Source organism: Acipenser ruthenus, chromosome 5 (assembly GCF_902713425.1).
Source record: "Acipenser ruthenus chromosome 5, fAciRut3.2 maternal haplotype, whole genome shotgun sequence".
NCBI lineage: Eukaryota > Metazoa > Chordata > Actinopteri > Acipenseriformes > Acipenseridae > Acipenser > Acipenser ruthenus.
This window is the reverse complement of record NC_081193.1, coordinates 13,123,895-13,149,441: the sequence shown is the minus strand read 5'-3', so window position 1 is coordinate 13,149,441 and position 25,547 is coordinate 13,123,895. Positions and strand designations below refer to the sequence as shown.

General features: G+C 36.0%; 1 protein-coding gene across 7 annotated transcripts; it reads right to left on the bottom strand.

The window, feature by feature from the left end:
- Positions 1–327: 327 nt before the first annotated feature.
- Positions 328–21,860, bottom strand: LOC117402973 (dnaJ homolog subfamily C member 5-like). Of its 7 annotated transcripts, none has more exons than XM_034004730.3 (7): positions 21,638–21,860; positions 11,250–11,371; positions 10,445–10,658; positions 8,056–8,212; positions 5,405–5,487; positions 4,635–4,677; positions 328–3,623 (listed from the first exon to the last, which is right to left on the bottom strand). In XM_034004730.3, the coding sequence occupies exons 2-5, from the start codon at positions 11,360–11,362 to the stop codon at positions 5,408–5,410; spliced, it is 564 nt and encodes a 187-aa protein (XP_033860621.1). In that variant the 5' UTR covers positions 11,363–11,371; positions 21,638–21,860; the 3' UTR covers positions 328–3,623; positions 4,635–4,677; positions 5,405–5,407. The 7 variants fall into 7 exon arrangements, with proteins under 7 accessions (XP_033860621.1, XP_033860622.1, XP_033860620.1 ...); XM_034004731.3 differs by having other exon boundaries at positions 5,434–5,487; XM_034004729.3 differs by lacking the exon at positions 4,635–4,677 and having other exon boundaries at positions 21,638–21,859.
- Positions 21,861–25,547: the final 3,687 nt, after the last annotated feature.

Genomic DNA, 25,547 nt, shown 5'->3' with positions numbered 1-25,547 from the left:
ATTGTCAATGTACAAATAGTCTTTAAGGTTACCCTTTAATATTGCTTCCATTATTTTGCATGTTACGTAAGTTTAACCAATAGGTCTATAATTACCTGGGTCCGTCTTACCTGGGACTCTTTATACATCTGCAAGCTTCCAGTCCACAGGTATCTCACGCTTCTATATTGCTTTTTAATGCTCTTTCATTTTACGGACACTAGTAAACTCTGTGCCAGAGAAAAAGTTGATATGCAGAGCATGGTCCTGGGAGTATTTTAGCCAAGTACTGTACAGTATGCAGACTAAGCATTCTGAAAATATCAATGACAGAATGAGAAACAGAACTTGATATAAACTCCCCTTTTTATTATTATTTAGATCTAATGGTTTACAAATATACATGTTTACAGCTAAGTTTTCATCAGAAACATCTTGGAACAAAAAATAAAACAGTAATTTGTAACAAAAGCAAACACTGGTCATTTACAGCAGCCTTAACAAAGAATGATCCACTTACTTTTTAAAAAAGGTTTCACAGTACCTTACCTTAATGACAACGTTTTGTGACTAGGGCAAGATATATTGACTCAGTATTGTTATCAACATAACTGTGGTTAATATCTTTAACCACAAACATGACATTTCTTTATTTTCTATAGTTATATTTTGGCTATGGTCAAAGTTCCAAAACTGTCTATAAACATGTTACATCCATTTAAAAACAAAATATTTATTATGGTAAGCATCAGAATAATAATAAAAAAAAGTACACACTTCATAAAACATTTGTATACACATTAGAATCTGTCAAACAATTATTTTAAATGAAGGGAAGGGAGGAAACACAGTATTTTCTAATCATGGAGTATTTAAAGATATATATAGATTGCTGGTATAAAATAGTGGCCATTTCCTCAAAAAACATAATCTTATTAGTAAGTATTTCATGTTGCACAATGAATGCACCAATTGTAAAAAATAGTTCAGAAGGTATTTTTGTCAGTACAAAATTAGTTAACCTACATTCAGTGATTTGGGGTAGATTCAGTGTGTATTTTTAAAACAGATTTTATATGCAACAATAATTAATAACCCTAACTAGTGCTTTAACCAAGGTCCCTTCAGTTACCATCCAAAAGCAAAGCCAACTCAGCCACCAGGTCTTCTACAGCCAAAACTATTGATGCTGTTTGCATGCTGCAAAGCAAGTGGAGTTCTCAGGTGAGCTGTTTTCATCATTACCATCCAAAGAATTGGATGGTAATCAAAGTGCAATTTCTTTGTCTGTGGCTATAGAAAGTGTTTATGGGGAGGTTGGGCAGTCCAATAGGGAAATAGTCATTTGGAGCATGAAGAGAAGCTGCATGTTTGGAATGAATGGTTTTTAAAAGCGTATTGATAAACCAGCAGGAGGTAAAGTGACGAGGATGAGAAAAGGATACATAGGCCTAATCTTCATACAGAAAATGTATCTGTACAGTGCAAGGGCATTCCAAATCTCTCCAACTGTGCAAATAACATAATAGTAACAGTTCAATATTTTATTTTATTTTTGTACTGCAAGGGTAAACTGTATATACAATTTACCTGTGGTTTACCAATACAAACTGTCTTAATTTTTTTATTAACAACTTGAGAACTTCTTACTAAGAACAAATGATGGCTGGCAAACTGTAGTGTAGATAAGAAAAAATGCATCTACAAAATCATACATGGTAGGTGCTCTGAAATGCCTGTGTTTGTAACCTACAGCATATGATAACTTGTAAATGATGCTGTAATCACAGAGAAAAGTCTTAGAACAACAGCACAAACCCAGGGTGGAATGAGCTACCATATTCAATGACTGGAGTCTTATTATTCAAGAAACCCAGTGCTTGGTAGGCTTTGCATGATGTTTTGTGTTAAGGGTTCAAGCACTTTAATTCAGTCTAATAGCATTAAAAAAATAAAATTATTTTTTTCTATTCTTCCAACAGCCAATATTTTATGCAAGAGCAGAAACAAAAAAAAAAGGTTTTGTGAACGCAAAAGTGTGGTGGTGCAATGTCAGCAAAGCCACATGTTCTGAACACCAGTAAACTTATGTGGTAGGAATCATCTAGGAGCACAGAAAGCAACATTTGGCAAAGCAATTCTTTTTTTTTTTTGCTGTCTAGGTAACATAGCTGCTTGCTCCCGGTTACCTTACGTGTACTTAAGCCTTTGCTTGTTCAGAACGAACAGAAAATATCTTTCTGGACCGTCACAAATTTTACACTTTTATAAAGCATGTTGAAGAGTGTTTGGAAAAAAAAAAATTCTCTGATGTTTGAAACACTGAGAACAAACTCCAAACCCTCTTTAGAAATAGCTCTGATAGAAAACATTTTACCAATAAGCTACCAAGCCAAAAAAAAATAATACAATCATACCAGTAAATCTTTAGGAGTCTGTATGACTATAAATGTTTTGAAGTGGGACACATGCTTAGTTCTCATGGTGAGGGCAGATATGAATGTGTCTAGTTAGTTTGGGATGTTGCCTTATGGTGCTGGTTTCACTAAACATCTCAATAAAAGACCCTAATAGTCCTATTTGGTTACTATCAAGTGAACAGAATGCAGGAGCAAGCGGGTGGAGGTTGTGACATCACAGTGGCATGCATGTGCTACCATTTCTGTACACCATCTACTCCAGACAACATCTCCACTCTATAAAGAGCGATGGTCCAGGGGCTGCATACTGTACACGGCAAGACTTCTTATTATACAGCATCAAGTACACATGTCAAGGGCAATTTAAACAGGTACATGAATATATCACATGGTAATATCCTGCAATCCATGCAATACAATCAGGATGACACTAGCCCCAAAATACAGGGTGGTTATAAAGTGGTGACTCTGCAGGTTTTATAGGCGTCATTAAATAATTACTAAATAACTAAGATCTAGAGTTTTAGTTGGTTAAGTAAAGTGTAATATCTGGGCTAGATGAACCACTGCTGTGCACCTCAATATAAAATCACTCAACCACTTTATACAAAAAAAAAAAAAAACACTCCCTGAAGAGCAAAAAGACTGTAGCCAATGCCTATTGCAATATACTATTGATTTAATATGGCCACAGTTCCTCTCAAGAACATTGTCTATTTTTGAGATAAAATCAACATGCAGACGAGTCAATTCAGTTCAGAATGGTTTTCCACAGGAGAAGCACAAAGTATAACCACCCTGTACTTGCAATATTACAAATCACCACTCCAGGCTTGTAAGAACTGTGGTACCAATCTATTTGTAATCTTAGGACTAGAAAACATCCATGCATAGTACAACACATACAGGTGTTTGTGTGGCACAGCAAGTAGCACAAGCACATTCATTTCCTTTAGCATTGTTTTGGCAAATTTTACACAGTAATTCACTTAATCCAGCATACATAGATATCACGTCATGGTAGTCTTGACATATACAATTCTAAAAATAAATATTGGCAACGGTGAGCTAGATTTTAAACCCGTTGATGATGTCCTCAGAACTGTGTGGCTTTGCTTTGCTACTTATCAGTTTTATAGGAGGCTTTCTGGTCCATAGAAAGCTGGCTGAACTCCGAAGTGCTGGTAGCAGCCTGTGGCTGGATCACGATAGGGATTCTAGAAGCTAAAAAAAGAACAAATAGAGACTGAATCAGGAAGTGTGCAATAAAGACAAGTGAAAGACACCCAATACATGCCATTTATTGGCAACTCATACAGATCAAATAACAATCTTTTGCAGCCTGTACTGTACTTCATGGGATCAGAGTGACAGTATCAGATAAGGAGTAAAGGACTGCAAGAAACCAAAATATCAATGACTCCAGGGGGTTATGTATGGCGAAACCATGTCACAGCCAGTCCCCAATGCCTTCTAATCACTGTATGATTTTACAAACTAGCAGACATTATTACAGGGCAGAGCTATTAAAATAGCAGTGATCCACAGTAAAGTGCAAGGATTAGCAAATTTACAACTTACAGTACTTTAGTATCATATTAAACGCTCTTGTTGTGTGGGCATGATCCGTCATACTTCTCTAATACATACAGTGCCATCAACATGACCCTCCTTGGAATAAGAAGTCCAAGTCCATCCAAAGAAAACATTACCTGACCCATAACACTGCCACCAGCACTGGACAGTTGGCATTACACAAACCAGCCTAGGTGTAATCCTTCATTAAGGTTTCTATACTCATCAACCAACCAACCAACCAACCAACATCATATTTATCAAGTCTTCTATAGTCTTTTGATCTATTTTCACAATCAGAGCATTAATTATGCATCTTGAAATAGGGTGCAGTAGCAAGTTTCCCTTCTTAAACACTTTAGCTACATTAGAATTAAAAGGTGTACCTATGACTTCTATTTTTTTATTTTCAAACTTGCCTTATGGAAAGTATGTCTTTTTTGTGAATAAACAATATCAGCCATAATATGTCAGTAGAGCTTTACAAAAACAAGGGATGAAATGTGTACAAAGTGACTTATTGCTTTCAGATCCCAAATGTGCATTCAGAAACACTGTGTGCCACTACAGTACCTACAGCTTATGTCTAGTGTATATGCTCATTCATTTATTCAGTAAGTAAGGGCAAGTCCTGAAAAACATAAAATCTACAGAGCCTACCTCCCTTGTTCCGAAGCAGCTCTTCCGAACTGTCACTTGGATCCTTTCCCCAGAAAGCCAAATGAAGCAAGGAGTAAAATAAGAAATAATCGTAATTCCAAACACTGCTAGACCCTGGTACACCAGACTACTCATTGGCTTCTCCCTTATCATAATCTTAGCCAATTAGTTTACTTCACCAAAAAGAAAAATGGACTTTCTTAGGACAGTCCAAAAGAGGTACTGTCTCAGACTCCCACTACCTAGTCTGTTAAAAAGGCTATGTGATCAATACAGTCAGTACCTTGAATGGAATGGAGTTAACTGACTGGCATGGTAGAACATGCCTTTTAATATAAACCAGATATACGTTGGCTTGTTGAATAGCTTCCACATTGAAAATGACAGAAAAGCATGACTGCATTTAAAAAACAAACCATATTGCACCCCTTTCGCCACACTTGTAGTCCTCCCTGATAGTCAGGTGGTGTGGACTTTGTATTGACTCAATAAATTCTTCGGTCCACAAAAAACATTTTGACATCATTTTTCATTATCAGACAAGGACATTACAACAGGCCTTAGCATTAGCTTGCAATACGATCAGAAAATGAAGGTGCTGAAATTAATCACGTTGGAGGTGAAATTCTGGTAAATTACACAAACATGAAACAAAACAGTGATTGACAGTGGAATGAATTAATGAAGCGCTTGTTGCCATGCAGCGGGTGTGTGAAATTGCAGAGCGACGATCACAGGCACAGACAAACGTATGAGTGTAGGATGCTTACGAGTCACTTTGACTGCTGCGGAGTTTCACCTGAGTTTTCTGGATCTGGACTAGGGGCAGGCTGTATAATTATAACATGGTCACCTGATAAATTAAACAAAACGTCATTGAAAAACATGTAAAGATTGTAAGAGTTATAAGAAAAATAAAAAGCAAGGGTAACTTCTTTGGCTTATGACTTCACAGTGGTTAAAGCCCTGAATATAAAAAGTGGTAAAACCCTGAATGTAAATGCCATCTTGCAATCTTAAAATGAACTTACCTGAACTGGTCAGTATTTATAAAGTACCAGTTTAAAAGTCCTGGTTAATGTAAAAGTTAAAAAAAAATAATAAATAAGAAAATACTGTAAATGGGCAATGTTGCTTTGGCAGTTACTTTGACTGTTGACTCTGCATATTATTTTGCTGTCTGGAGTTGAATTGAAGGTTTGCAGGAGAACAGCATCTTAAATACAATTAGAGAACATGCTGCCGAGACAATCTGCTCACTGAGAAAATATCCCACTGTCTCTCCTGAGGTCCCCCCTTAAACATTTGACTAACTTTTCTTCAGGGCCACTTATCTAAAAGCAAAATTTACTTCAATTTTGAATTAAATTCCAATCCCAGTAATGCAAAAACAATACAATACTCAGATACACTTTAAAATGTACTGAAGTCTGCATACGGCCAACTTTTGCTGAATATGACCCTCTTCCTATTTTGTTATGAACATTTTAATATTTCTCATTAAATGTATCCCGAGTAGGGAACAGCTTGACTTTTTAATAATCTAATAAAACAGTGTGCTTCCACTCTTAAGTGAGGTTTTTCTTTATTTAATTTGTTAAAACAAATTAAAGTGGCTCTGTACACTAATGGGCAGAGAGATATTTCCCTGCTGTACCTGCACTATGCTCCTGCAGTTCCTTGTAAGAAACATGCCCATTGTTGTTCCTGGTGACAGCAATCACTGGGAGCAGCCAGCTGCCATTTCTGAAGCTCCTGATTTCCTCATAATAGGAATTATCAAGGCCCTGCCCCCAGCCCTCGTTTTATTAAATATATTTATTTTATTTACAGCACTCAAGTACACGGGATCTATGCAGAAAAACAAACACACTTACAGCAACTTGCTGGACCTGTTATATCCAATTTTATAAAATTAGCAGTTGGTTATCCTGAACACCACTTACTGATGAATGTTCCCTTAGCTGTTCAAACACAACCTGCCACGAGTCAAACACTGACTCATACTCCATTCACCCGTCTATTAATACCATCAAGGACAGAAAAGTTGTTCCCTGAAATATGAATACATTTACAGGATCATCGGTTAGGCTGACGAAGCCCTCTAACATTGAAGCAACATTCATTTTGCTATACCTAATTTTTTTCTTAACAACAATGGAAATGCCTTCAAGCTAAATCTAAAAAAATAAAGGATCCAATAAAATGTTTTCAATATAGCTGCACACAAGACTTCTCTCTTTATAACACTGACCTAAAGCTAGGCAATCTGTGGAGTAGTAATGGCTTAAATATCCTTTTTCAAATATCTTTGTTCATAACATCTTGGATAAAGCAGCTTTTCCTGCTAATTTGTTTATATAGATTGTTAAGTCACACATTCATTTTTGTTATTGGATTGCCTGTAAGTTTTTTTTATTTTTTATTATCAAGGGTTTCTTAATATGTTCCTTTAGCCTTTCCCACTGAACAGCAAATGTAACCTGAAGTACTTTTAATAAAGTAAATTAAATAATACTGTTTCTTTTTGTGTGTATGCAGTTTTCAAGCTGGGTTATGCATTGGTTACTGCAGTCTGTTTTAAATTGGAACCTTAGTTTTGTTTTTCAGAAGCATAACCTGTTTTTGGACTCTTAATTTGGACTCGTTTCAGCAAACTTACTGGAGTCTGGATTTTGTAATAATTTTACACGGCATTTTTAGTTGGTGAATTTGCACCGTGGTTAACTAATTGTATTTTATTTCATTTGTTGTTAACAGCAGTTTTCCATTTTCAGTACTTAATCTAGTAATTAAAAAAGTTTTTTTTTCCTGTTTTCATAGGTAAATTATGACCCTGTCTCAGATGGGAGTACGCAGTAGACTACATTATTTGGAGTATTGGGCCTGGGGCCTAAAGTTTGAAAACCACTGCCCTTAAGGATGGGAAAAAATAAACAAGAGCATTTTATTTTGCTGATTGTTGTGCCCCCTAGTGGTACAAATAAGAGTGTAAGCATTACTTACATTGCCGGTACTTCCTGACACAAGCATGTTAGTACTTTATCATATACATTCCCAATATACTTAGAGCCATTCAGGTGTTTTTTATTTCTTCAGAACTTCTTATTTATTTATTTATTTTAATATGAATGCACTTCAGTATTGAAAAATCTTGACATTCGGCAACCTATTTGTGAAGGGTACTCCACCATTGTTATTTCATAAATTGACATACCAATACACCGGGTATTTGGTTTGAACACATTTTTCAGCATTCCTCATCAATACATTGCCTAATACAATAACAGAAATAAGTGCTGGTCCAAAGGCATGTTCTGTTGTCTTTAAAGAAGTGAACATTTCCTGTACAATTATCTAAATGTGCTATTGAAAAAAAAAAAAAAAAAATAAGGAATCCAAACTGAGCAAAATTATCTACCTGCTTCTTGTTCTGCTTTGATCTGTGCCTCTAGGTCCTCTGGGTCCACATACTGGTAGTTTTCATCCTCTACTGGTGGTTTGCATTTTCCACAGCAGAAACAGCAACAGCAGCAGCAACAGCAGCAAGTGAAAAGACCACAGCAGAAAACCAGACCCTGGACCATTACCAAAAAAAACATGTGTTAAAAATCATTCAAACACAGCAAAGACATAGTCTAACGCAATGCAAGACCAGAGCCTGGTGTTTCAGGCTCCTACTCAAGGTGCAAGGCTATTAACTGAGAATACCTTTAACAAGAGACGTTTTGATAATCTCCAGGAGAAAGAGGAAACCTGCCATTGAAACCCAGATTCTGGTTTAAGGGTTATCCTTGGTGAATGTGGAGTGCACTAAACTGAATAGTGTCTATTTAAGTAAGTGAGGCACCTTACTCTCGTAAAAATAGAACAACACTGATGGGGCGATGCTGCTTTCACTGTCCTTTTCCTGTTATTTCATCCTGCTTGGGTCAACACAGCGGTTTGGTAAAATTGCTTCACTGATTGACAGTCTAGTAAAAGATAGAACTGTCCCCCAGTTTCTAAAAGCATTCTGTGGAAGGATTTACCATTTCATCTTTACAACTTGACGTTTTCTGGTTATTTCCTCACGCTGCTAACCAATACAGGCTGGCCCTGCCTGAACTAGCCGAAAAAAAGCACTTTTATGAATGTTTTTTGGTTTTGTTTTTTGAGCTGAATATATATATATATATATATATATATATATTATATATATATATATATATATATATATATATATATATATAAACATGCTTCTAATGTAACATGTTGAAAGTAGCCAGCAGGATGAAAACTGATGGCACCTAGCAGAGCAAATCAAAGGGTGAATGGGATTATGATCTTGTTCTTATACAAATGTATTACCAAGCTGAAATAGAGACATGTATTCATTAAATACATTTTTACTCAATTGTTTCTGTATAACTTGCTCTACCTCGGCAACAGACTCTCTGCTTTCATTCTTCGAGCCAAACTGCATTTTCCATGAGGGAGTCACTGTAAACATCTATAAATCGTCTATCTGAAAAATCTCCCATCCATAGACGAAGACGCTTTATAATACACTCTGATGATAAGTCACTTCTCACAAAAAGATACCCAGAAATGTTAGCAAACACAAACACTCTCGGAACAAACTAATGAACATAAAAATGGCAAAATAGTTGCATAGAAAAAATGTTAAAGTGCGTAATTTCAACACGCTACCTAACCTTTTTCCCAGCCTCCTCGAGAAAAAAACACGTTGCCACGGAAGTCTGACGGCAAAAAAACAACAGAACTCACTCGCTGAACTGTCTCACATAATGCAAAACTCATTTTACATTTTGTTCAAGTTATCAAAGTTGTTACTATTTTAAATACAATTCTTTATGCAGGTCACCCTCTATAATAACTCACTGACATAAACTAAGTAGAGTAAACTCCCCCACAACAAGCAACACAGAACTTTAGAACTGGCAGGAAAAAAATTGCTCACACACACACACACACTGCTGTGCAAAATTCTTAAACATGGTGCATTTTTCTACTCTGATGCATTATGAGCATCAACAATTTACTCAAAGCCTCCACTAGTGTTTTCTACTATTATAACAACCTTCACTTGCATAAAGGAAAAACATTGAGTGAATTATCTTGCATCACTCGATTTTCAAGGTGTGGTATCCAAAGCATAAATCAACAAGTACAGAGAAACATCATCTGTAATTGACAAACCCAGGACTGGAACACCCAAAAAGCTGTCTAACAAGGATGAGCAATACTTGAAAATAATATCCTTAAGGGACAGAAAGAAGACAAGCATTGAATTGACAACAGAACTGGCAGAAGGCACAGGTGTCGTTGTCCATCCATCAACAGTCCAAAGCACCTTTGACGATTGTTCCATAGTCCAATTTCTGTGTTCTTGTGCATAGTTTAGCCTTTTAGTCTTGTTCCCCTTTCTTAATAGAGGTATTCTTATTGCAACACATCCTTTATGTCCTGCTGTCAAGAGTGACCTTCGTACTGTTGTTAGATTTCACTTTTTTGCAGATACCACCAGAGGGAGTTGTCTCACTAACCCAACCAGGAAAAGAACCATGCCAGCAGGGTTCTGGCTCCAGTCCTACTTTCGTGTAGTCCAGCAGCACAAAATCACTGAAAACCAATATACATTTTTATTTTATTCCTACAAAATGTTTGGGCATTTACTAACCGGGCTGTTGTGCGCTAGGATGTCAATAAGTAAATACAAACATACTGGTAGGAAGGGTTAGATACACCTTGCCTTTACACACCTGGCACAGTGAAACAAACGTTTGCTTTCTGTAAAGACTACCCACCTTAAACCACCATTTGGACATCAAGAAGTAATATTTTACACTCTCCTCTCCAAACTGGTCAGACACATACAGTCCCATAGAACCGTATTCATCGTAGATTTTCCTTTTGGTGTCATCATTAAGGATCGCGTTGGCGTTGTTTATGTCTTTGAACTTGTCTGCTGCTTCTGGGTTATCTGGGTTTTTGTCAGGATGATACTTCAGAGCAAGTTTTCTGTAAGTTAATAGTTAAAAAAAAAAGTTTATAAAAACAGCTGCCTTTATTGAACACTTGAATACATCACGCAGACCTGATAATGCAACTACTATGCACACTGTGCTAGTTGAACTCACATTAGTAGCTGGGGTTTAGAGCAGCATTTCCAAAGCTGGGGTTCACAGCACTTACCGTATTAGGCCGTCCATGATAAATACAGCACTCAATGTTTAGGTCTTAAAATGTACATTATATATAAACTCTGAGGGTATTCTGAGATTTATTCAGCCTTTTAAAAGTATAAAATGTTTGTAAAAGTTCAACTCTTTATCAATGTTTTATTTTGCCCTGGTAAGTAATTTAAATAAATATTTATGTACAAAATATGGTTCCCCTTTTTATTTTCTGCAATTGTTTACTAAAACCCCCCATGTATGGCATTCTATTACTTTGGACAAAGTAGGGGGTCCATGTCTTATTTTATACATAAGAGGGCTCTAAGACAGATAGCGTGAAAGCAATTTGCTTTCAGTTACTGTATGGAACTGACTCTTGGCAATTTACTTTTTGTTGTGAAATGCTCGCCAAAAAGTTTCCTCTATACTGTACCTGTAAGCTTTTTTGATTTCTTCTGCCGATGCCCCTTTCTCAAGTCCTAAAGTCTTGTACAGGGTTTCACCCGTCGTGGACATCTTTCTCTGTGGTTTGTTGGGATCTGCCATGATTTGATGCTGCAAGAAACAAAATAAATTCTGGTCGTTTCTAATTTTCCAGACAGAATTCACACAAGTCACAATACAAGGCGGTAAACCAGTAACAGGTGCAATGAACAATTCTTTAGTCCCTTTTTGTATTGCTTTTCCTCCTCTTACTGTTCAGACATTATCTTTTCATTTTCAACACCACTATACAGCAAGGCTGGTTTTCCCCATGTACTTCCTGGCCTCACATACACTACAGTATTTTTGTGTAAGCATTGTAGAATGAGTGCTATTAGTTGTACATTCACATATTTCTTGAGGGGTTAGCAGGTTAACACCAGAGAGATGTTAGGACACATGAGGATGACACAGGCCTGTTGAATTTTTTTTTTTTTTTCTTTAATCTAAAAATAAGTCATCCTGCTCTACTTAGAAAGCCTGGGACAGGAACACCATGTTACTTCAAGAAAGGGGAAAATACAAGTATTCACTGCACCTGAGAATTAAAAGTTTGGTGGAATAAACTTATTTTAAGGCCAGTTGCGCATAATAGCAATAATACACCTAGCTTACCGGATCTCGTTTTGGACTCTGTAGTGCTGTTACTTCCCTCATGAGGTTTGCCATAAACAACCCACTCCTCAGGAGGGCAATAACTATATCAACGTATTTGTTTTAATGAACTCTTCAAAGTTTTTAAAGTTTATTAAGTTTTAGCATACACTGCGATAAGAACCTGAGGTTCACTATACAATGTTGGAATTGTTTTGTTATTTAAGACTGTTCGATCATACTCTAAGATGTACACAAAAGTCTGGTGTGTATATGTGACAAGGATGACTGGTGGAGTGACGTCAGGCCAGGAAATGAATGTAACACAACACAGGTAATTGTGGGGCCAAACAGACTCCACTTTTATTAAACAAAAATAAACAAACGGCATGTGGGCCAAAACAAAACAAACAAACAAATAATAACTACAACGAGTAGCGAGTGTTTTCTTCTAGTTATTACATTACTAGGGCTGTGTTCGAAGGTTCGAAGGTTCGTTCGCTAGCCAGGAATTCAAAGTTAGTTTTAAACCTTCAAAGGTTCGTCAGACGCCATTCACAGACTGTGTGTGTTTTTTTTTTCTTGTTAACAGAAATCATTTGACAATGTGTGAATACTATAAATCACACATTAAACGTCACTCACATGCAAAATTATATCTTTTTATTTGTATAATGCATATTACTTAAACAAAAGTTGTTGTATTAAAATTCAACCAAATCGTAGCAACTCTATATGGCGCAGCTGCCATGTATTGGAGCAGGGTACAGTATCCAAAGCATTGGTGGGTACCTATAGAGGTTGTAGTGCTTCAGTGAAACATGTACTGAATACCTAGTGTACAGGACAGTGCAAGATAAGTGCTATGGTAGAATATGTTTGAAACATACAAAATATATTCTAAAACTAATCATTTTAATTTCGAAAAAACTGAGCACCGTCCGTCCCTCCCCCCTCCAGCTCTTGTTAACCAGAGGCACATTTCTTCATTCAACATCTCGACAGCAAAGCGCTGTACTACATAAGCTGTATTGAAAGAAATGTCTCGAAACCCCACTGCTGTTTGGGATTTTTTTTGTTAAATGCCCAGGCGACCAAAAAAAAGGTTGAATGCAAACTGTGCAAGCGTTTGTTGATGTATCATGGAGGCACATCCAATCTCTGGGGTCACTTTACAATCATAAGTTCCTATTATTATTATTATTATTATTATTATTATTATTATTATTATTTAGTAGTAGTAGTAGTAGTAGTAGTAAAATGCGACTGTGACTGATGACCTGCTTGGAATGGTGACTGTTAAATAAAGCTTTGTTTTGCCTCAGTCCGCTGCAGTTGGTGCTGCTGCAATGCAAGCTCACTGTATATATCACAAGCAGCATCAATTACATGTAAATAAACAATGTGTATTTTTATTTAAATTATAAAAACATGACTACTGTTCTATATAATGTAATTTTAAACTACATATGAATGTTTTATTCCATTTATATGGCTTACCTGTAAAATAATAGGATTTTCAATCAAATATAAACAAGTAGTTATGGTGACGTCACCAACAAATTATGCAAATGAGTACCATTGAAGGTTCGAACCTTCAAAGGTGAAAATGTACACTTCATTGCAGCCCTATACTTTACATCTCCTCTCTACTCCCGTTCTCCACTTCCTGAACACTCCACCTGTGCAGCCAAACTGCAGGTCTTTTATATCATGGCCGAGGGGTTAACTAGCTAGTAATTATCTTATTATCCCTCGGCTATAGTCTGCACAAGTTTCGTAATCTGTGTGACTGTCAGACAGTTAAACAATCAGTAGCTGACAGTCACACATTCTCAAGAGGTAATTAAAACAACAACAAATAATGGCGAACGACACCTTGCTCATCCTGCCAAACAATAATACATAATAACACTGCCTTTTCACTGTCATATATAAAATACATAAAATACAAAACATGCACAGGGGCGGGGCGCACCGCGTCACATTATATCACTTCGGAGGATTGTTACATTAAAAATAAACAGTGTTTTTTGGGGGTTTTTTTGTTATTAAATGATTGATCTTTACAGTCATCAGTATGGAAATTACCTTTATTGCACACAACAGGCTTGAAACTCACACTAACCCTGCACCCAGTCTGTGGTTACAGAGCTTTCTTTCTTTAGGTACAGTATAATATTGAAATGACCAGGTGCCAGGATTGTGAACAATAAGGCCTAAATCAGCTTGAACTGATCATACACTACTTATCAGACGATGAATACGTCACACTCTGTAGGTTTACTAATAGGAGTTGATCAAGTAGTTACTGTACAAGGTAGGAACAGTTTATTTAACATCAAACTCTTGATGTTAAATAAATTGAGCTCTGAAACCCAGGACTGTGTGCAGGGCTAGTGCGAGTTTCAGTGAGCATCACTAGAGCATCCTGAAATAAAACACTTGGATAATTAGGGGCCCATGGTTTTAGTTTTTTTGCATGTTGTTTTGCATGGTGTTGATGAATGAAATGACTATTATCAACCTCCAGGTCACTCATTACTTCTCAGTAGCACCTTGATAATACAAGTAAAGACATGATCTCCAAAACACAAATATAGTACAGTACATGATTAGACAAAGGGTAATTAACAGGAATAAGTAACCAGGACAGGCCATTGAAGCAGTGGATAAGAGAGTTCTAGAGGGAAATTAAGTGCTTTTCGAGGTCGCTAGTGCCTAATGGCTTTTTCTTGTTTTTGCCTGTTCTAACTTTCTTACAATTAAATGTTATATATGGTCTACTGCAGAACTTTTCAATTGCACTAGCCTCTAGAAGGTTAGAGCAGTCTGACATACAAATGGAATTCTTCCTTAGCATGTCAAGTTAAATATCCACAGTTAAGATTTTAAATTAAATTCACTTTACAAATCAACAAATGCTTAAAATGAGAGAACTTTGTAAACAGAAGGACTTACTCCAAAATCCTCTCACTTCGGAAAAATGCAGTCCAATGTACTTCTTCTTAGTAATTAAAAACAAATATTAACATTCTCCCCCCCGGCTCCCTCCTTCCTATTTACCTTTATTCTCTCGGACTGTGGGAAGACACTTGTGCCTATTAAAAGGCCTACAACTCTGCTGGACTGTACCACATATAAGACAGTAGTACTGGACTCAATACAGGGATTAAGAAGATTATCTATCTGTTTTGCTGAGCCCTCCGATTACACTCCAAGTCAATTAGAACCAGTCTACACTGCATGTCACAGTGACCAGGCAAACTAAGCAAAACCCTTTAACTACAGGTCAATGCAAACTATTGTATAGCCATAGTGAATACTTTGTGTTTACAATGCGTCAGAGCTTGGCTTTAAGTGCATCCACACATGCTATACTGCACCTTGCTGATGTACTGTACAATGCAAAATTGTACACTGGCACAGAACAAGCCACAGGCAATGCAATATGAGCAATTGCAAAACTCACTGTAATTTGGCCTATTTAACCATGACACATGATGGAATTCAGCAGTGCCCTAACATGGAATTGTTTTGTTGTTGCGTCATTGTGTTTGTTGGCTTTCTAGCAAGCAGCATTGCTGGTTCAAAACTTTACCTATATACAGCAAGTCCCCAAAAATCTGCCTCAGGGATCTTTGTCTCTGGATATGATTGTGGTCAGAGAGGTGGAACTGATGAATCAAATACATTTTACATTACAGATCCAATTTCTGGTTTCAAGAGTGTAGAAAAATGTGCAAGCAAAAACCCCAAATTGCTGGCTTATCTTCCTCTGACTTGGCACAGAATATATCATGTTGAACCACGAAACACGCTGATAGGATTAGGGGTTCAATGACAGATCATACTTACAGTATTTTGAATGGGTTACAAATACGTAATTTCTAATGAACCATCTGCTTCAGGATGTAGTGTCCTTAATGAAAATCTGTGCTAAAGGATTATCAAAAACAAATCATCCACTGGTCTCAAACAAACACGAGTCCACCCAGAAACACAACTCGGATGATCTTTCCCCCGCACTTTAGTGTTAAAGATCCAGTATCATAGTTTAACCTTCACAGTGTTGTTCACGCATTATTTTTCTAAGCATTTTGACATTTTGCTCTTCTCTCGTTTTCCCACTTCGGAAAGACCAGCCTTCCGCAGTGTTACCTGTGCAAACCCTTCCGCGCAGTTTCAATTTAGATTCAAATGGGAAGCAACACCTAATTACTATTATTAATATACAAATTAAGATCCAGAAAGTACTCCGATTAACTCTGCTTGCGTTGGTGTCTTTTCATTTCTTAACTGCTACGGATGACTGATGATGCAAACAATAAAACAACTGCACATCATTTTTGAAATAGGCTAAACTGTTTTATAAATATGCAGGGTGAAAAATTCTACCTAAATACACTTCTGCAAGATCACGCACTATTAATGGCACCAAAAAGCTATTTCTATACATTAAAAAGTCAAGTAAAATACAAATGTGTCAAAAAAATAAATAATGAAATGCCAGGTATTTACTGTAGTGCAGATAGTATTGCAATTGCAGGGATTCCTTGCAAAGTGTATAGTGCAGGATTGTTAAAATCAATTTCACTTAATTCTGTCCACAATGCTTCCAGCACTTTTACAAGGTTCATGGTTCTTATTTCAACTGCTGTTTTTTTGTGCTGTACAGTAGGTGTGGCTTGCTATTATTTTTACAGATACTGTCTGGAATAGAGAGGATTGCAATATTTTCATTATTCAAAATTGATACCATGGACATAATGCATCCGAAACCTTCCCATTACAGGAGCAGTTCACAATGGAATTTGTCCTATAAGGACTTTCTTTCAAAATCCAATCAGGATGATTAAGGTTATTCAGTAGCTAAAATTATAACAGTGTGCTTACTGTATACTACCAACAACAGTAAATTCTACTGCAAATGTTTTTTGACACACAGATATTGTGTACTCCCAATTTACATTGTCCAGGTGTGAGACTCATCTCTTTAATCTGGGAAGAGAGGAAAAACTTTCAAGACAAGAATTGTATTTTATTGTATTACTCTCATACCACAGGCTTGTCATTTACAGAATAACAGCAACTCAATTATTTGGAAGAAAATGGACACTTCCAATACAGCATGCACCATCACACCAAGGGCTCAGAATACACAGTGTGCCCTAAATTTGCTTAATTTGTTATGCCAGCATTGATTTAGGGAAATGTGAATGGTGTCAGCCTACACCTTCACTCAGAACCAGCCTGGTTGTGTTTGTGTCATAGATTTCTGTGATTGGTGGCAAATCATTGAAGCACTGATGGCTGTTTGATGGATAACAAAAGGCAGTAACATTGCTGCACCAGGGCCCACGAAACCTTAGCAGTGGCTAAAACAATAAATACAATCTTATTGTACATTTTGGATACCTACAGTAACTGTGAGATACCTGCTGCATTAGAATAAAAAGCTGTCAAAAATTAAACATGAAGCACACATGGTAAACACACAAAGGGAATCCAAAATTGCCACTGATTACAAATTTGGATCAATTAATGAGCAAAAAGAACAGGTGGAGATAGGACAGGACACACTAAATCCCAGATAAAGGGGAGGCGGGGTGCAGAGGACGCAGAACATGTGATACTAACCAACAGACTATGTGGTACTAACTAACAACCTTGCTACAGTTTATTTTTCTAATCCCAGTAGATTAAAGGGCGCCTACATGGCTAGAGAAATAACCTTGCTTGCTCATCTCTTACCTGATGATGTGAACTGTCTCTTTCAAGTGGTACAGTAACTGATTCAGAAAGACCTGAGCAGAGGGTTCCCCAGCAGCCACATTGGAATGTAGCACTGCTTACAATTCCAATTATAGTTGCTAGATCCTTCAGTAAACCGTCTTTGATAAAGAATTACCTCAACAATGTCACAGGAGAGACTGTCTGCATTGGCTGTACTGTTGATGTCATTGAAGTTTGTATTATTTAAATTTGTGTGTAGACCTTGTAGTGCAGTTAAGAACATGAAAAAAAGGTAAGATTTTTTTATTATTGTTATGTTACATTATTTACAAAGATTAAATGTATCATAGCACGCATGTGGGAAGGCAGCAGCAGGGCTGGTAGGTGACGTAATCATACACAGAGACATGAGCCAGATATACACTCATTGCGAAATAGCCAGCTCTTTTGTACAGCGGTATCGGTGCTATGCTTTAGTGCATGAGGTCACGGGTTCATGCCCGCCCCAATAGGGTATCCCTGCGGCCTGGAGTTGGTGGCTCATAGCGGTAGTCTCATAGTGGAAGTTGAAGTTGTCACATGGTATGTAGTGGTATTAATAACCAACAGAAATGCATTAATTGTCACGCTAATTTGAAAATAATATGTGTAATGTTAACATTCTATTTAACTTTAGCGTTCATCTGAATGGGGTATTTAACAGGGTAATGATATGTGCTGTCATGTTTCAAACGCCTGCGCTGGTATTTCATGTAATTGTTTTTAATGTTGTTTTTATCTAAATACATCTTGTACCATATATTGTTTGTTTTTGTTTACTTTCTCTGGTGGATGCTTATTTGTGCCCTTACCAAAAAGTACAATAGTTACTTATGACAGATGCCAAACCCTTAAGTAGGGAAATAGATTACCTGATTGCTGTTAATATTGTTAATGATGACAGGGTATAAATTGGAGAATTAAATTGTGAAACACTTCTTTATTGTAATTTATGTAGATCAGAATTCTCATATAGCAACGGGATTAACAAAGGAAATTCAAATAACTACATACAAGTCGGCTGATGTAATAAAAATGTCCGAAATAAAATGTTATTAGCTATCGATAAACATATACATTGCTTGTGTTTAAGGCTGGGATTAAATCAAAACTTTGACTCGTCCGCTAATCGCAAATTACAACCCAGAATTTGATAGCGGGTGTTTAAGTGTAGAACAAATAAATTTCTTAAAAAAAAAAAAAAAAAAATCGCTATTAAGTACAGGGTTGTACTTTGTGATTATCGGGTAGGTCAATGTTTTGATTTAATCCCATAAGCGTGATAATAGCTACAGCAAAACAAAAAAAACACTTCATTTTATTTTACGTACATTCAAACTCTCATGGAGCATTTTAATAAAACAAACACTGTTTGGATGTAAATAAATACAAATCTGTTATAATAAATTGCCTATTGTTAAACTTATTCATAGTCGGCATTTAAACGGGATAATACTTTTAAACATGTATACAGCTTTTAAAACCCAATATATCACTCACAGATTCACTCAAAGACACCTTTAGTTAGCGGTGGCTGAAAACTTCTTGATGAATGAGCTGCCACGCTGAAACAAAAGTACGACCACCACATACCAAACTACGGAAGCGCATTGCTGCCATACATTTAAAAAAACGTAATTACGTGATAGGGAATTATCACGTAATTTCGTCATAAGGATAATTTATTTGTGGCTTTTTATTTAATCATGTTGTTTGAGTAGATAAACTGTACGTAGGATACACAGTAACTCTAATAAGCACATGCACTGCCCTTACTCATGAGTAAATCCGTTGGAAAAACGTAACTTTGCGATCACATTTGTCCATGCATAATGTTTATGCTAGTCTATAAACCTGTTGTTAAATTAAATAAATGCTGTTTGTTTTAAATTTTTGGTTGTAACATTAATTTACTAAGAGCATACAAACAAGTATCATATGTAGGGTGACCACCTGGCCCCACATTCTCGGGATACTTTGAGACAGAACGGGATTTTGAACTTGCCCCTGAACTGAAAGAAATGAACGTGTAAATTAGCTACACCTTTGCGAAGATGAATAACAACACTGTTGCTGAATTGCTGCGTGCAGCAAACAAGTAATACTGATCAGCTGTTCACTGCCTCTGATCAGACATAGCTACTAACAGCTGAGCAACGTTACTGATTTGATTCATATTAATATTAATGAATAGAAGATAAACAGCATTGTTATTTTAAATAATAATACAAATAATAATACATAAGTATTTTATTATTATTTATTATTATTATTATTATTATTATTATTATTATTATTATAATAAAATTGTCGGCTGCGCACGCTAATTAAGCACAGTTATTAATTTGAGCAAATGGGGCAGTAGCTAAGTAACACGTTCATTCATTTCAGTTGATGGGCAAAGTCAAAATCCTGTTGTCTTAAGTGTCCCGAGATTTGAGGCCAGGTGGTCACCCTAATCATATGACATTTGCTGAAATTGAATTAAGCCGGTGTCACTAGTACATGGAAATGAAAGACCACACAGTCATTCTGAATATAACCAGCGTTGCAGTACTATGTGTTAAGAATTATCGCGTGATTATATATTTATTTATATATATATAAATAAATAAATAAATAAAGACAGCAGCTACAAGCTGCAGTAATACCCCTCTCGCCCGCCGCCTGTGTGTGATGCGCCTGCCTGCGTAAATCGAGATCGCTACAGTAGGTTTTTTTTTTAAATATATAAATGTTTTGTACTTGATCATATTCATTTCAAAATCCAACTGATGTTTATGAGTAATACGTTTTTTGTGACTAATTTCAATATTAACTAAATCAAGTAATTAATCAAATGTTTAGATATACTGTTACTTGACTGATTACTGTCTTGTTCACATTCATACATTCATTTTTAAAATGCGCTCCGTGTTTATTTTTCCTTTTGGGGGGTTGGCCGGCACTAAAGCCTTGCACCAGGGCCCTGTAAATCCTGCCGCCGGCAATGCACACACTACACACCAAAGTTTTGGAAGCTACAGTATATTGCAAAACAGCGACTAAAGCAACTGCTGCATTACTATGACTTAATTTAGATTTCCACATCAACAGTTTCACTGACACTCTTCATCTAAACTAAAAGGATGGATTTGTCGTTTGGAGATCTGACGTCAAAGTAACCAGAAATGAACACGTGACTGAACTCAGAATGAGCAATAGAATTCGACTGTTGTCAGGGCTGTGAAAGTTGTAACTTGTGCACACAAAAGAAATCGCAATCGCTTCTCTGTACACATGATATCTATTCTATTTGGCAGTCCAGTCGATTTGTATCCCCGGTAAATATATATATATATATATATATATATATATATATATATATATATTGCTTTCTAATAAAAATAGGTACACATTATCCTTTTTTTATATATATATTTATATATATATATAACGTATTCATGTTCTGTAAACGGGTTGTTGCGTCTATTTTAAAGTATACATTTATTGAAGGAAAAAACAACTGATTTATATTTAAGTAACTTTGCGGCGCCATCTTTTCACTTACCAGTAACTCTGGATAAAACAAATAAATCAAAATCGTTCGAGTGTGAACTAAAAGTTAGTTGTTTAGTTAAAAGAAAAAAAAACATAATGCAAATCACTCATGAGGTTTTGCTAATTAACATTGTGCCGCATTTCGTGCAAGGTCTACATCACTGTACTTACACAGAAACGTTAGTTTCGGGATATTGATCGCGTTGGACAAACACTCACTGGTTCTACGCGCTGAAAACTTGACCAACCTCCGAAACGCACTGTCCACTTGTTAAATGTCAGATGTTAACACCCAGTTTTAGCACAAATCCAGCCCCAGGCTCAAGCTATGGCCTCGTTAATTTTCCGACCCTGATTTGGGTGTAGGATTATATATATTTTTTAAATTACCGAGGTTATTTCAAACTATACTACACACTCTCTCCTTACCTGTTTGTGTTAATTCAATTACGACGGGCTGTTGCAGGATCATAGAGAAATCCCCTTCATAAGTGATCTCCCGACAGTCAGATTCCTACCCTTCCTAGGAAGTGTCAGACAGGTTGTGTTTGTTCGGCTTTCTCTTCGCAGCAGGAAGCGGAACGGCAGAAATGAATTGAGCCAATCAGCAGAGGATCAGGAAAGAAAGTCAAGCAGGCTTGCAGGCATGCTGTTGCGTATTTTCAGAGCGTAGGACAGGGATTTAACTGCGGTAAACTGAAGTCATTGTCTTTTGACAGATTGTAGCCGACTTGTTTAACGTAAAATAATAACAAAGTACATTTAATGTACATATATAATGGGTAGTGAAGTTTAATCACTGTACAAAATAGGACCACAGAGTACATCAAATGTGTTTTTAGATATAGTAAAGATAAAATGTAAAGTATTCACAACATTAATTCGTTTCATTAAGAATTAGCAATGGTCCCCATTTTATTTACAATTCAGGGTATGCAAATATTTCAAACATCACGAGATAAATGGCCACATTCTGGTTCAGTTGCTGTACGTCACGTGGTCCGATTGTCACTAGACACGGATTAAGTTTGGTTTACAGCACCTTAAGTCAGTATGTACCAGGAAACAGCAGCTTGTAATTAAATACTCAAATGAATGCATAAAAAAGAAGCAAAATATCTTTAACACATAAAAATGGGCAACCACTAGCTTTGCAAAATTGCTGCCAAAAGGTATTTTTCTTGTGCAATACCCATGATGAAAGTTAACCTATAGAACACAATTGTATATAGAACATGAGGCCTTTATCTCCATGTCACTCAGATACCAAAGTCACGTGACCACAATATAGTGGCAGTTTTGCTTCACAGGTCAAAATGAAGTGCTATTACATTTTGCCAGAGGAGTTTCCACAGAACTGAAAACATGAGGTCAGCATCCACTTAACTGATGGTCTTCTTTCCATTCTCCATGAAAAACACTATGTAATCACAATATGCTGGTCGCGATAAGATATGTATCATGATACATTTGATCCCCTCCCCCGACAGGCTACAGCATCTGAGAGAGAGTCTTTATACCAACTGTACAGCATACAGTTTTTGTGAATTACAATGAGCTGTTGTACTTTCAATCTTGTATCACAATACAAACAATACTGTACATACATCTTACAATAAGATTCATCCTAATAAAGTACAGCAGTGTGGAGTAGTGGTTAGGGCTCTGGACTCTTGACCGGAGGGTTGTGGGTTCAATCCCCAGTGGGGGACACTGCTGTTGTACCCTTGAGCAAGGTACTTTACCTAGATTGCTCCAGTAAAAACCCAACTGTATAAATGGGTAATTGTATGTAAAAATAATGTGATATCTGTATAATGTGAAATAATGTATAATGTGATATCTTGTAACAATTGTAAGTCGCCCTGGATAAGGGCGTCTGCTAAGAAATAAATAATAATAATAATAATAATAATAATAATAATTTACTATGTCACTTAACGACACCTGTACATGTTTACGGAAACACTGTTGTGTTGACGCAGCTTTCGTGTCACTTTCTGGACACACCTGAACTACTTTAAATATATGAATCTCCTCTTTAAATATATGCACATTATTTTAATAAGCAGTGGTACCCCAGATATGATCATCTTACTACTAAATGCAGAACGACTGATTTTTCATGTTCCTGTAAAAAATAGGTTTCTGGGTAAGGACTGCCAAGTTTATAAAGTCTTGACTTTAAATTAACCTCATATATATATAAGCTCAAAGAGCCAGCTGCCCAACGTTTCGATATGTTGTACATATCTTTCTCAAGGGAGCCTGTGTTTGAATCAAAACATTGGAGGTATTTATAGGTTTTTGACGGCATGACAACTACTTGTTATTGTTTACATTCAAATCCATGATTTATTCTTACATGATGTAATGGTGTTCTATATATTGTGACATCATTTTTACTTCTATCTTTGAATCTGTATTAATTCTAATTAACACTACTTTATATAAACTTATATTTTTATTATATCATGCAATGCTGGCTCTGAGGATCAGTCTAGCTTTGGCCTCCTCAGCGCATCAGTATGCACAACTTTTGAATGAATTTTGTTTATTTATTTAAATGTTATATATTTATTGACGTTAATTAGTTCATTCTGGCATAATCGTGTTCAGTCTATTTATCCATTTACTTTCTTTTATTCTTCTATATGTCGCATTGTCTAATTTGAGCTGTTCTAATACTACAAACTTTACATCATTTATGTCATGTCCCTGACTGGTGAAGTGCTGTACTATTGGTTCATTCATTTTTTTATTTCTAATTAATGAAAGGTGGTTCTGAATTCTTTTATATAAAGTAGTTCCAGTCTCTCCAACATACATGATTTCATCACATTTTTCACAGGCTATTCCATAAACAACATTGCTATTTTTACAGTAGGTATTAGTTTTTAGTGGATATGTGGTGTTCTTATGTTTAATTATATTTTTACTTTTGTCTATGTATTTACACACTTTACATCTACTAGTGCACATGTTCGTAGAACCTATTTTGTCAATTATTCTTTTATGTTTACTGTGAACTAAAATATCACCTAAATTAGCTTCTCTTTTGAATGCTACAACTGGGGCCTTAAGAAATACTTTTTAAAATTTTTCTGAATTATGTAGAATCCGCAAGTGTTTCCAAACTATTTTAGAAATATTGGGCAAAAGTTTAGAGTAAGTCATTATTAATGGGACTCTTTTGACCTTTTTATCTCTATTTTTATAATCTAGTAGATCATCTCTTTTTAGTTTATCCACTTTTCTTAACTCCGTCTCTATAATTCTTTCTTTGTATCCTCTTTTTTTAAGATTTGTTTTTAATACATTTCTTTGTTTTACATAGTCACTTTCTTTTGAGCATATTCTTCGTATTCTTATTCCTAGACCCTTTGGGATTGCCCTTTTAGTGTGTATCGGATGTGCAGAGGACATGTGTAAATACTGGTGCATGTCAGTAGGTTTACAGAAGAGGTCAGTCTCAATTGAACCTTCAAGTTTTACTATGGTATCTAAAAATTCTATTTCTTTCCTTGTCCATCGAAGGTCCACCTTAATATTACTGTGTATTTCATTTGCCATTTTATGAAACTGGAAAAGAGATTCTTCTCCATGTGTCCAAACCCCAAAAATATCATCTACAAACCGAATGTATTCTAAAGGTTCTCTTTCAGATTTTCTAAGTAATTGTTCTTCCCATTTCCCCATGTATGTACTGGCAAAATGCATTCCTAATTTAGATCCTATTGTTGTACCATCGTTTTGTTTGTAATTCTTATCAACAAATGTAAAATAACTGTTTTCTAAAACTATGTTGATCATGTTCAGTACCTCTGCTGTAGGTATTGATTTATCTAGTCTGTTATCTAGTGCTTTTTGACAAGCTTCTAAAGTTTCTTTACGAGGGACACTTGGGTACAAGGATTTTACATCCATGCAAAATAAAATTGTATTCTCTGGAAGGTTGTGTTTTATTGATTCAAGTCTTTTTAAAAATTGTGTTGTATCCTTAACATAGCTTGGTAATTTCTCAACGTGTGACCTAAGTTGTTTTTCTGCTACTTCAGCTATTATGTGTGTTGGATTATCAATTGTACTGACTATCATTCGCATAGGGTGATTTTCTTTGTGCATTTTAGGATTTCCTCTTGCTAGGCCTGTTCTTGCATTATGTGGCTGCATGTATTTTTTAAATTCTTTTGATATAATGCCTTTATTGTATAGTGTATATATATGTGTATATATAGGGTTTATTGTATATATAATATTGCATTTGCTAGCTAGTAACACAGCACTATAAAATCAACAAGAATTACAATTTGATCAGAAAAAACACCACAAACCAGTA